At 46.4% G+C, this 12,506-nt stretch overlaps 1 protein-coding gene across 1 annotated transcript in view; it reads left to right on the top strand.

The window, feature by feature from the left end:
* LOC143986685 (uncharacterized) overlaps positions 1 to 9,706 on the top strand; it is a 78,272-nt gene extending 68,566 nt beyond the window's left edge. The window contains exons 3-6 of the mRNA XM_077485092.1: positions 7,111 to 7,167; positions 9,065 to 9,094; positions 9,181 to 9,240; positions 9,333 to 9,706. Of these exons, the coding sequence (XP_077341218.1) occupies positions 7,111 to 7,167; positions 9,065 to 9,094; positions 9,181 to 9,240; positions 9,333 to 9,706 (521 nt within the window). The remainder of the gene's footprint in view (positions 1 to 7,110; positions 7,168 to 9,064; positions 9,095 to 9,180; positions 9,241 to 9,332) is intronic.
* Positions 9,707 to 12,506: the final 2,800 nt, after the last annotated feature.

The following is a 12,506-nucleotide window of genomic DNA, read 5'->3' as shown; positions in this document are numbered from 1 at the left end:
GGTCCTTACAGAACAGCAGACTGTAACGCACTCAGGCCTATGTACCGTAGCACCCTATACCAAGTTACCAGTCCTTATAAGAACTTTTGTGGACCAAGCAGGTTGTGTGTTAGTGATTAGCAGACTGTACGTCAGTCCCTATACCAATGAAGGACTGCTGCAGTATAGGGCAGCGGTCAGCAGTAGTGCACGGCAACCCTATGTATTGTGGACCGATAGCGGTCCTTACAGAACAGCAGACTGTAACGCACTCAGGCCTATGTACCGTAGCACCCTATACCAAGTTACCAGTCCTTATAAGAACTTTTGTGGACCAAGCAGGTTGTGTGTTAGTGTTTAGCAGACTGTGCGTCAGTCCCTATACCGCTGAAGGACTGCTGCAGTATAGGGCAGCGGTCAGCAGTAGTGCACGGCAACCCTATGTATTGTGGACCGATAGCGGTCCTTACAGAACAGCAGACTGTACTGCACTCAGGCCTATGTACCGTAGCACCCTATACCAAGTTACCAGTCCTTATAAGAACTTTTGTGGACCAAGCAGGTTGTGTGTTAGTGTTTAGCAGACTGTGCGTCAGTCCCTATACCGCTGAAGGACTGCTGCAGTATAGGGCAGCGGTCAGCAGTAGTGCACGGCAACCCTATGTATTGTGGACCGATAGCGGTCCTTACAGAACAGCAGACTGTAACGCACTCAGGCCTATGTACCGTAGCACCCTATACCAAGTTACCAGTCCTTATAAGAACTTTTGTGGACCAAGCAGGTTGTGTGTTAGTGATTAGCAGACTGTACGTCAGTCCCTATACCAATGAAGGACTGCTGCAGTATAGGGCAGCGGTCAGCAGTAGTGCACGGCAACCCTATGTATTGTGGACCGATAGCGGTCCTTACAGAACAGCAGACTGTACTGCACTCAGGCCTATGTACCGTAGCACCCTATACCAAGTTACCAGTCCTTATAAGAACTTTTGTGGACCAAGCAGGTTGTGTGTTAGTGTTTAGCAGACTGTGCGTCAGTCCCTATACCGCTGAAGGACTGCTGCAGTATAGGGCAGCGGTCAGCAGTAGTGCACGGCAACCCTATGTATTGTGGACCGATAGCGGTCCTTACAGAACAGCAGACTGTAACGCACTCAGGCCTATGTACCGTAGCACCCTATACCAAGTTACCAGTCCTTATAAGAACTTTTGTGGACCAAGCAGGTTGTGTGTTAGTGATTAGCAGACTGTACGTCAGTCCCTATACCAATGAAGGACTGCTGCAGTATAGGGCAGCGGTCAGCAGTAGTGCACGGCAACCCTATGTATTGTGGACCGATAGCGGTCCTTACAGAACAGCAGACTGTACTGCACTCAGGCCTATGTACCGTAGCACCCTATACCAAGTTACCAGTCCTTATAAGAACTTTTGTGGACCAAGCAGGTTGTGTGTTAGTGTTTAGCAGACTGTGCGTCAGTCCCTATACCGCTGAAGGACTGCTGCAGTATAGGGCAGCGGTCAGCAGTAGTGCACGGCAACCCTATGTATTGTGGACCGATAGCGGTCCTTACAGAACAGCAGACTGTAACGCACTCAGGCCTATGTACCGTAGCACCCTATACCAAGTTACCAGTCCTTATAAGAACTTTTGTGGACCAAGCAGGTTGTGTGTTAGTGATTAGCAGACTGTACGTCAGTCCCTATACCAATGAAGGACTGCTGCAGTATAGGGCAGCGGTCAGCAGTAGTGCACGGCAACCCTATGTATTGTGGACCGATAGCGGTCCTTACAGAACAGCAGACTGTAACGCACTCAGGCCTATGTACCGTAGCACCCTATACCAAGTTACCAGTCCTTATAAGAACTTTTGTGGACCAAGCAGGTTGTGTGTTAGTGTTTAGCAGACTGTGCGTCAGTCCCTATACCGCTGAAGGACTGCTGCAGTATAGGGCAGCGGTCAGCAGTAGTGCACGGCAACCCTATGTATTGTGGACCGATAGCGGTCCTTACAGAACAGCAGACTGTACTGCACTCAGGCCTATGTACCGTAGCACCCTATACCAAGTTACCAGTCCTTATAAGAACTTTTGTGGACCAAGCAGGTTGTGTGTTAGTGTTTAGCAGACTGTGCGTCAGTCCCTATACCGCTGAAGGACTGCTGCAGTATAGGGCAGCGGTCAGCAGTAGTGCACGGCAACCCTATGTATTGTGGACCGATAGCGGTCCTTACAGAACAGCAGACTGTACTGCACTCAGGCCTATGTACCGTAGCACCCTATACCAAGTTACCAGTCCTTATAAGAACTTTTGTGGACCAAGCAGGTTGTGTGTTAGTGTTTAGCAGACTGTGCGTCAGTCCCTATACCGCTGAAGGACTGCTGCAGTATAGGGCAGCGGTCAGCAGTAGTGCACGGCAACCCTATGTATTGTGGACCGATAGCGGTCCTTACAGAACAGCAGACTGTAACGCACTCAGGCCTATGTACCGTAGCACCCTATACCAAGTTACCAGTCCTTATAAGAACTTTTGTGGACCAAGCAGGTTGTGTGTTAGTGATTAGCAGACTGTACGTCAGTCCCTATACCAATGAAGGACTGCTGCAGTATAGGGCAGCGGTCAGCAGTAGTGCACGGCAACCCTATGTATTGTGGACCGATAGCGGTCCTTACAGAACAGCAGACTGTAACGCACTCAGGCCTATGTACCGTAGCACCCTATACCAAGTTACCAGTCCTTATAAGAACTTTTGTGGACCAAGCAGGTTGTGTGTTAGTGATTAGCAGACTGTACGTCAGTCCCTATACCAATGAAGGACTGCTGCAGTATAGGGCAGCGGTCAGCAGTAGTGCACGGCAACCCTATGTATTGTGGACCGATAGCGGTCCTTACAGAACAGCAGACTGTACTGCACTCAGGCCTATGTACCGTAGCACCCTATACCAAGTTACCAGTCCTTATAAGAACTTTTGTGGACCAAGCAGGTTGTGTGTTAGTGTTTAGCAGACTGTGCGTCAGTCCCTATACCGCTGAAGGACTGCTGCAGTATAGGGCAGCGGTCAGCAGTAGTGCACGGCAACCCTATGTATTGTGGACCGATAGCGGTCCTTACAGAACAGCAGACTGTAACGCACTCAGGCCTATGTACCGTAGCACCCTATACCAAGTTACCAGTCCTTATAAGAACTTTTGTGGACCAAGCAGGTTGTGTGTTAGTGATTAGCAGACTGTACGTCAGTCCCTATACCAATGAAGGACTGCTGCAGTATAGGGCAGCGGTCAGCAGTAGTGCACGGCAACCCTATGTATTGTGGACCGATAGCGGTCCTTACAGAACAGCAGACTGTACTGCACTCAGGCCTATGTACCGTAGCACCCTATACCAAGTTACCAGTCCTTATAAGAACTTTTGTGGACCAAGCAGGTTGTGTGTTAGTGTTTAGCAGACTGTGCGTCAGTCCCTATACCGCTGAAGGACTGCTGCAGTATAGGGCAGCGGTCAGCAGTAGTGCACGGCAACCCTATGTATTGTGGACCGATAGCGGTCCTTACAGAACAGCAGACTGTAACGCACTCAGGCCTATGTACCGTAGCACCCTATACCAAGTTACCAGTCCTTATAAGAACTTTTGTGGACCAAGCAGGTTGTGTGTTAGTGATTAGCAGACTGTACGTCAGTCCCTATACCAATGAAGGACTGCTGCAGTATAGGGCAGCGGTCAGCAGTAGTGCACGGCAACCCTATGTATTGTGGACCGATAGCGGTCCTTACAGAACAGCAGACTGTAACGCACTCAGGCCTATGTACCGTAGCACCCTATACCAAGTTACCAGTCCTTATAAGAACTTTTGTGGACCAAGCAGGTTGTGTGTTAGTGTTTAGCAGACTGTGCGTCAGTCCCTATACCGCTGAAGGACTGCTGCAGTATAGGGCAGCGGTCAGCAGTAGTGCACGTCAACCCTATGTATTGTGGACCGATAGCGGTCCTTACAGAACAGCAGACTGTAACGCACTCAGGCCTATGTACCGTAGCACCCTATACCAAGTTACCAGTCCTTATAAGAACTTTTGTGGACCAAGCAGGTTGTGTATTAGTGTTTAGCAGACTGTGCGTCAGTCCCTATACCGCTGAAGGACTGCTGCAGTATAGGGCAGCGGTCAGCAGTAGTGCACGGCAACCCTATCTATTGTGGACCGATAGCGGTCCTTACAGAACAGCAGACTGTACCGCACCCAAGCCTATGTACCGTAGCACCCTAGACAGACCAAGTTACCAGTCCTTATAAGAACTTTTGTGGAACAAGTGAGTTGTGAATGATTAGCAGACTGCAGCAGAAGGGCAGCAGTCAAGTATAATATTCTTTCTATATTTGGAAGAAAGAATATTATACGTGTACAAGCCTATTACCGTACCACTGATACCAGTCCTGAAAAGAACCTTTGTGGAACTAATAGTAACAGCAAGTCTTTAAAATTATCCTCACTGCCTGACACACTGCTTCCTGCCTGTCCCTATACAAATTGGCAAAAAAGAGTAGGCTGGAACGATTAGCTGGAACAGCTCTTTTGTGGACCTGATAGTAACAGCTAATGATGATGATGATGATGATGATGAAGAAAGACTAATCTGGCTGAGCTGTCCCTAAAATAGCAGCATACAGCGCTCTGTCCCTTTATCTAAACTGACAAAAGAAACTCAGGCTGCTGACCTAACACCTATACCAGTCCTGAAAAGAACTTTTGTGTACCAAATAGCTAGCGTTTTCTCTGTCCCTACTCCACACAGGATCCTTTCCCTACAGTGACAGAAGAAAGAATGTAAAATGGCCACCGGATCGGGTGTATTTATAGGTTAGGGGGAATGTCCAAGTGTCCATGAGCTGTCATGTCTCAATTGGTTGTCCTGTAACACATGATAAACGTGTCACGAAAGGTTAAAGTTCTTGTATACATTAAACACGTAAGTCCGCCGGGGCGAACGACGGAAAAAGGCGTTCGAACCCGCGGACGGCGAAAGTCGGAAATTCGCCGCGAAACGACCGCCGGGCGAACCGTTCGGCCATCACTAGTAATCACCCTATGCTGGTTTTGTTCAGCAAATACCCAGCTATAAATTGAAAGTGAACCCAGGACCACAACTGCTCACTTTGCCCCCTTTCACATCAGGCCGATTTGACATGCGATTTTTTGACATGTAAAATCGCATGACAAATTACAGCCTATTGCTGGCAGTGACACTGTCCTAATTGTTGCGATGCTGACTTTGTAGCACCGCACCGATTCCCAAAAGTAGTTCCTGCACTACTTTTGGTGATTTCGTTGGCGATTTGAATAGACATCAGTGCAGCAACCCGCACAGATCTCTCTCAAATTGCCCTCAAAGTCGGACTGCAATGCGGGTTTTAAATCGTGTAAGTTCAGCTGAACCATCATGATTTCAAACCTCGTATGGATAGTGGTGGGAGACCAAGGCCCAACATGCCTCAATTTTTCCTGTTTCATGAAGATACAGAATCTTGTCACTTATGGTTTCCCATCCTCCTTTTCCTGCATGGTTCAGACAGGGAAACCTCAAACCAAGCAATATGTGCTTGGTCAGATGCTGTAAAGGGCAGGTATCTTATTCCCCCACTGCTGGGCCAATTAGAAAGCACACTGCGTTTTGTGCATGCGCAGTAGTTAACCAGCTGTGAAGCCAAAAGGCCGGGTTTCCTTACAAGGAATGGTGGCAGCAGCACCCAGGAGTTGATCCTAAGATCGGCTTTGGGTGCCGACATTGTTGGCTCCATGGACAGGTAAGTGCCCTAATAGTATAGGTCAACAGCTACAGTATTTGTACCTGAACAACATAGGAAAAGTCAAAGAAAACCGGGCGCAGTGTCGCCTCCTCCCACCTAATTGCCGTACTACCATGTTGCAATTGCGTGCATTACACAGCACTTATGGGTTTAAATCTGGCGGAGAGGAGGCAACATATCACCTCTTCATTGCCTGTCAAACACACTTTGATTGCTTTTCAGAGGAGTAGCAGTGCCTGCTGCACTTGTGAATGGGCCCTTAGTTGCATTCGGCAGTGGCACCCTTAAGGGTTGTTTACACAATGTTTGTGGGTGGTAAAACCCTGCAGTTGAGTCATGGTTTTATCACCCCCAATCTCTACCCCCTTTAGCTGCTGAGGCAGCATGAAAAGGTGTACAAATAGTGCAGCTCCTGTAACTTTGGTTGGTTGCTACTGCCTGCCCATCGCAACCCATTCCAGTAAATGGGGCCACTCTGCAAGCGCCTCGCAACTGCATGCTTCTGCAGGGTGCAAGGGGTTAAAGCATGTGCTGACAAAGCAACACCATGCTGCCTTCTTTAACACCTTGTTTGTTGTACTGCAAAAGGTTGAAGGGCACTTGCAGAGTGGCCTCATTCACTTGAATGGGTCATGCTTGGCAGGTGCTACACCCACCAACTATGGCAGCCTGTACTATTATGCCCAGTGTATTGCTTTACACTGAACTAAAGATCACCTATTTCCTTCTGCTGTCACCACTCTGGAGACTGCTAGCTGGGATAAGAGGTGGAGTGCAGTTGGTATCACTTTTCAGTAGGGGTGCAACGGATCGTCACGATCCTTGATCCAAATGGATCAGGAAAGGAAACAGCTACAGCTTGATTTACAGCAGCAGGATTCAATGGTTCCCACTGCTGTCTCTCAGCCTGCTGAACCTGCTTCCTGCTGAAGGCTGGCTGAGAGGGCTGTTATCTTTAGCCTGGTACAGTTTTCCACATTCAACCCAGTGGACTGAGCCCAAAAAGCTGTCAGTTCTCTACGGGAGCCACTGTGCTAAGGAACAAAACGTTATGACACCGATCTCATCTGCTGAGCTGTTCCGTAATGTGGCTCCCTTGGGGGGGGGGGATAGTGTTACATGCCATTAATCGATATTGTCTATGTATATATGTATGTATTATCTATGTACTATGTATATATATAATGTATCTTTGTCCCACAGATGGCCCCATACATAGGGGGTTATTGTCCACATCTTTTAGAGGTGCCTTATTATAAATATTATAATAAAGTGATTTATATTCTGATTATTGTGAACCTAATTACATTTTCTCTGATTGTTGTGTTTTACAGATAACACGCAAATCACTTTGCAAACGGAAAATGAGGAGAATTGTGGTAGCATCAATGGTAAGTAAAAAATGCCGTCATGAAGATGAATGCTAATCTATGTCAAAAATACCATAGCTGTGCTACAATATGAAGATGTTTAAGTGTTTTTAAAGCATAGACAATTTTTACTTTAAAGTGCAGTTCCACTCAAAAGTGGAAATTCCGTCTATCTGTCTACCCCCCTGGTGCCACATTTGACACCTTTCAGGGGGAGGTGGAGCAGGTACGTGTTTTTGACAGGTACCGTTTCCCACTTTTGGGAGACAGGGCCGCCCCTCTCCTCCTGCCTTCACCACCGGAACAATCTGAAAGCACAGTGCTCATGAGCAATAGGGGACCGGCTGTGAAGCCTAAAGGCTTCGCTGCCAGGTTCCCTTAACAGGAATGGTGACAGCTGCACCTGAGAGATGATCCGAAGATTGGCTGCAGTGCCGACAGCGCGGGCTCCCTGTACAGGTAAGTATCCATATATTAAAAGTCAAAAAGCTGCAGTATTTGTTGCCGCTGACTTTTTCATTTTTCATGGGGAGGCTGGACCTCCTCTTGAGTACATTCCTTGCATTCAGGTAAAACATGTTTAGACATCGTCATCCCAACTCACCTGTCCCCTTTTACTTACCTGAGCCATCATTCAATACTGCGCTGTGCACGTCTGCAGGTCTTGTCTCCCCTCACATCTGGGACACGATGGCTATGCTGGGGCACTGGGAGCCAATGAAGTTGGGGGCAAAATCTACTGTCTGTGTAATAGATGTAGCAGCAGGGCTTGGGAGCAAGCACTCAGAAGTGAACTCATGGGAAGCGGCTTTCTGTGGGGGCACAGACAGGAGGGGCCAGGAGCACCAGTGGGGGGTGTGTTGAATAAGAATAGGAAGTTCACGTCCGCTCTGTGCAGTTCCATTGTACAGTGCAGGGAAGTAGAGAGATTCTTGTTACCGTATATACTCGAGTATAGGCCGACCCGAGTATAAGCCGAGGCCCCCAATTTACCCCCAAAAAACTGGGAAACCTATTGACTCGTGTATAAGCCGAGGGTGAGATATGCCTGTCCATCCCTGTGTGTGTGTCCATCCATCCATCCATCCCTGTGTGTGTGTGTGTCCATCCATCCCTGTGTGTGTGTCCATCCATCCATCCATCCCTGTGTGTGTGTGTGTCCATCCATCCATCCATCCCTGTGTGTGTGTCCATCCATCCATCCATCCCTGTGTGTGTGTGTGTCCATCCATCCATCCATCCCTGTGTGTGTGTGTGTCCATCCATCCCTGTGTGTGTGTGTGTGTGTGTGTGTGTGTGTGTGTGTGTGTGTGTGGCCTTGTGTGTCCAGCCTACCTGTGTCCCGAGCCTCCGTCCGGTCCCGTCCCGTCCCGAGCCTCCGTCCGGTCCCGTCCCGAGACTCCGTCCGGTCCCGTCCCGTCCCGAGCCGAGCCTCCGTCCGGTCCCGTCCCAGGATCACCGCTCTTCGTCGGCGCCCATTCCCCTGTTCAAATGCCGCGCCTCCCTGTCTGTGATAGGCGGAACACAATTTCCCAGCAGTCTGTGTTCCGCCTATCACGGACATCCTTTCATCCTCGTCCGTAGTACGAGGATGAGACGATGTCCGTGATAGGCGGAACACAGGCTGCTGGGAAATTCAGTGTTCCGCCTATCACAGGCGAAGGCGGAGCCGGAGGCGCGGCTTTTGAATTATAGAATGGCCGCTGTCTGTCTGCTCGACACGCTGATCGAGCAGGCAGACAGCGATGACTCGAGTATAAGCCGAGGGGGGCACTTTCAGCCTCAAAAAAGAGGCTGAAAATCTCGGCTTATACTCGAGTATATACGGTATTTAAAAAAAAAATGTCACCTTTATAATCTATTTTAGTTGATTGTATTTTCTTCTCTTTTTTTGTTCCTGTTGAAATTCAACATTCAGATGAAACTCAAGCTGGGCCGTCCAATATGGGTAACTATATCTTAGATTAATTACAAGCATTACAACTGTATAATTTTCTGATGATTATTTTAAAAAAAAAAATTTTTTTTTTCCAGAACCACCTGTTGTTTGTGACGAACAGCAAGGAGTTATAATGGAAGAGGAATTACCAACTAGTAAATCTAAAAACCCTTATAATACCGATATTAAATCTAATTATTTATTGTTGAATAATACGTATCATAATTTTATTTTTATTGTGTTTCAGATAATGAGGAGGGTAGGCACCAGGCATCAATTCCAGCACCAGGTCCAATACGGGTCCCAAGAGGGAGAAGGAGAAGGGAGCTCTTGGCCCAAAGACAAGAAGAAGCCAATAGTGCATCGATGCTGTTGGCTAATACCCTTAACTCCATGAGTGGAAATTTAAGAGAGAGACAGCAGCAGCATGATCAGGTCCTGGAAGAACAGCGAAGTTTTCACAATTCTCTGATAACAGAATTAAGAAGACACAATGAATCTCAGGAAGCCATTTTAAAAGAAATGGTAGAGGAACAAAAAAAAATGTCATCTGCCCTTTTCTATCTTGTGGGGTCAATTTCTCAGCAGCTGCCCACTACTGACCAATCACAAAATACCTAAATAATATTTCTAGTTTGTTTGTTTTTTGTCTGTTTCTGAAATTTGCACTATTAAGTTAAAAAGTTTGCATTTTTGTTTAAAAAATTGTTTTATTTTATTTACTATTAAAATTATTTGAAGGTAATAATTTTTGTCTTTTTTTTTTTAAATCATCAAAATAACATTTATTTGAATTTTATAGACATCACAAATTGTTTTTAGTTTAAAGACAGCAGCATACCTTTTGTGTAATTCTGCGGGGATGCCATCGGGCCCAGGGGTCTTGCCAGGCTGAAGAGTCTTTAACAACAGTAATATTTCCTCCGCCGGGGTTCAAAAACAGTACAACGTGTACGTAAAAGCAAATCCGGGATTTTGCAAAAATCGATGCGACTGCTCCGAAGCTTAGTGAGGGGAGCAATGGGCATCAGCCAGGAAAGCCCTGTAGGTGCAGGCAGTAAAGGGTCCTCCTTCTTGCTGTGCCTGATGTGCCTGGGTTCTGAGGTTGCCATCTTCCTCAACTGCTCTGCATCTGTAAATTAAACATCATATTAACATTAATTGAAAATATTTTATTATAAAAATGACATATGTACTCTTCTGCCTATTGAAACCTCATTTAGATATATCATCTGTTCCCCACAAGCTCCATGGTCAAGAAATTAATATTGATATCACAATTCATTGCTTATTAATTGTCAACTGAAGAGGCTAATCCAGCCGGTGATCTTGCCTCTGGATGGACGCAAAATATATATTTTTGGGATCCATATAGAGGCTATAGAGCAGGGGTGTCCAAAATAGTTTTAAAATAGGTCCAGATATAATAAAGTGAACATGTGCGAGGGCCAACCATTTTGCCTGAAATTCTTTGAACCATTTCGTAAGTGTGTTCGTACAAGCACTAATACACTGCCCAGCAAGAATTCTGTTTCTTTTATGGCTGTGTGTGGTGAAGAGATGAACTTGGGCGTGCTTTTTTGATATATATCTTTTAAGGCTTCCACCGAATCCACAAGCAACACTCAGGACGAAGGATGAGCTTGGGCATGTTATCTGGATATACTGAAGCGTATTAAAACATGTACCTTCACTTTAAGAGGGAAGTTTGAGAAATGATAACTTAATTTTTAAAGAAAGAAGTGTTTGGCAAAATAAGGGTTAGTGCCTATCAATGCAGTCTAATCAGTGCTCATCTGCAGCCTCACCATTGACATAAATGCAGCCTCAACATTCCCATGAATGTAGGCTTACCATTGGCATCAGTGCAGCCTGATCAATTCCCATCTGTGGCCTCAGAGGGGACAGGGAGGTGGCGGGACAAGCACTGACAAATTACATACAAGAGAATCCCCTGGTTACTAGGAGTCCTCTCTAATACAAAGTCCCGCCTTCTATTATAGACAGGACAGTCAATTATGGCAGCCCAGGAGACAAGACTTCCTAATACAGACGGTTCATTATCCTGTAGGTAATCTGGGGGCACTCGTCCTACCCTCTCCCTGCCCCCTCCAAGGTAGTGAGGATAAATATGGGGGAGGATATGGGGGAGGATATGGGGGCCTAAAAAGATATATATATCTTAATTACAAGGGGGCCTATGAAAACAAAAGTTTACAATTAAAAAAAAGGATAATCAGAATCACATTGGTGGATGCATCATTGGTCCAATGAGGCATCTGTCCCCTGACACTTAAAAGAATGAGAACTGAGTGAGCAAAGACTGTTGATCTTACAGTTCTCACTCTTGTGTGTGCAGAGAGTGGTGACTGTCAGTTATCAGCTCTTTGCCCTGCCCCTCGAGCTCTCACTTGAGCACCAAGCAGTGGATTGGTCATGAGAAGCTGGTTCAGTCTCTTACTGAGAATAAGCCAGCTGTTGCTACTGAATCTTGGTGGATTCCGACAAAGAAGTTGGGATAACGCCAAAGTATGGAATGGCACAGTGACTATGGCATGTTGTCAAGTGAATGCGGGTCATAGGAGTGCAGACTAAAGTTCACTACTAAAATGTAATACTAACCTGCTATGTGTGATTTTGCACATATCAGCCATGATACTCCTCTTGTGGGGTACCCCACTTGCACTTCTGGGCCCCCCCCCCACTAAGTGCACCTATAGCTAATCAATTGCTATGGGGTCACCCATGTGTGCTTGCTCCCAAGCCACCTCTGTGTGTCCATAGACACACAGAGAACGGCTAAGCCCTGCCTCTTCTACATCCTCAAGTAAAAAATGAAAAAGAAATCATTGTAAATATTAGACTTACATATAAAATGGCAGGTGTCCACTTGAACAGGATAGGATCACAAACATTAAACTAATTAGTCGTCCTTCTTTGTAGATCCTAGAAGACATAACATCAAATTATGCTTAAAAAAACAGAGCACATTACAACATATACATTTAGATGTAAAATATTACATAATTACCATGAAATGGTTCTGAATAAGTCTCTGACGGACACGATTCCCTAGGTCTGAGGAATCTTCAGAGGCAGCCGGGAGTGCCGGTATTTCTGGTGGCAGATCATCATTGATGTGCAAGTCTACATTGTTTGCAAGAGCAAGATTGTGTAGAATTGCACATACAATAATAATATCTGACACCAGTTCCGGAGAGTGCTGTAAAAAACCCCCAGTTTTCGATAGGCATCGGAATGTGGATTTCCACATTCCAAATGTCCTCTCGATAACTGCACGGGTACGGATATGTGCACTATTATATCTAACCTCGGCCACAGTCTGGGGATTCGACAGAGGCGTCAGCAACCAAGATCGACATCCATATCCTGCGTCTCCTATAATAACAAACGAAAATAT

The sequence above is a fragment of the Lithobates pipiens genome, unplaced genomic scaffold (assembly GCF_037356315.1).
Source record: "Lithobates pipiens isolate NorthernLeopardFrog02 unplaced genomic scaffold, aLitPip1_a1.2 Scaffold_18, whole genome shotgun sequence".
Lineage (NCBI taxonomy): Eukaryota > Metazoa > Chordata > Amphibia > Anura > Ranidae > Lithobates > Lithobates pipiens.
Note: the sequence above shows the minus strand (reverse complement) of the source record. Positions and strands in the feature narration are given on the sequence as shown.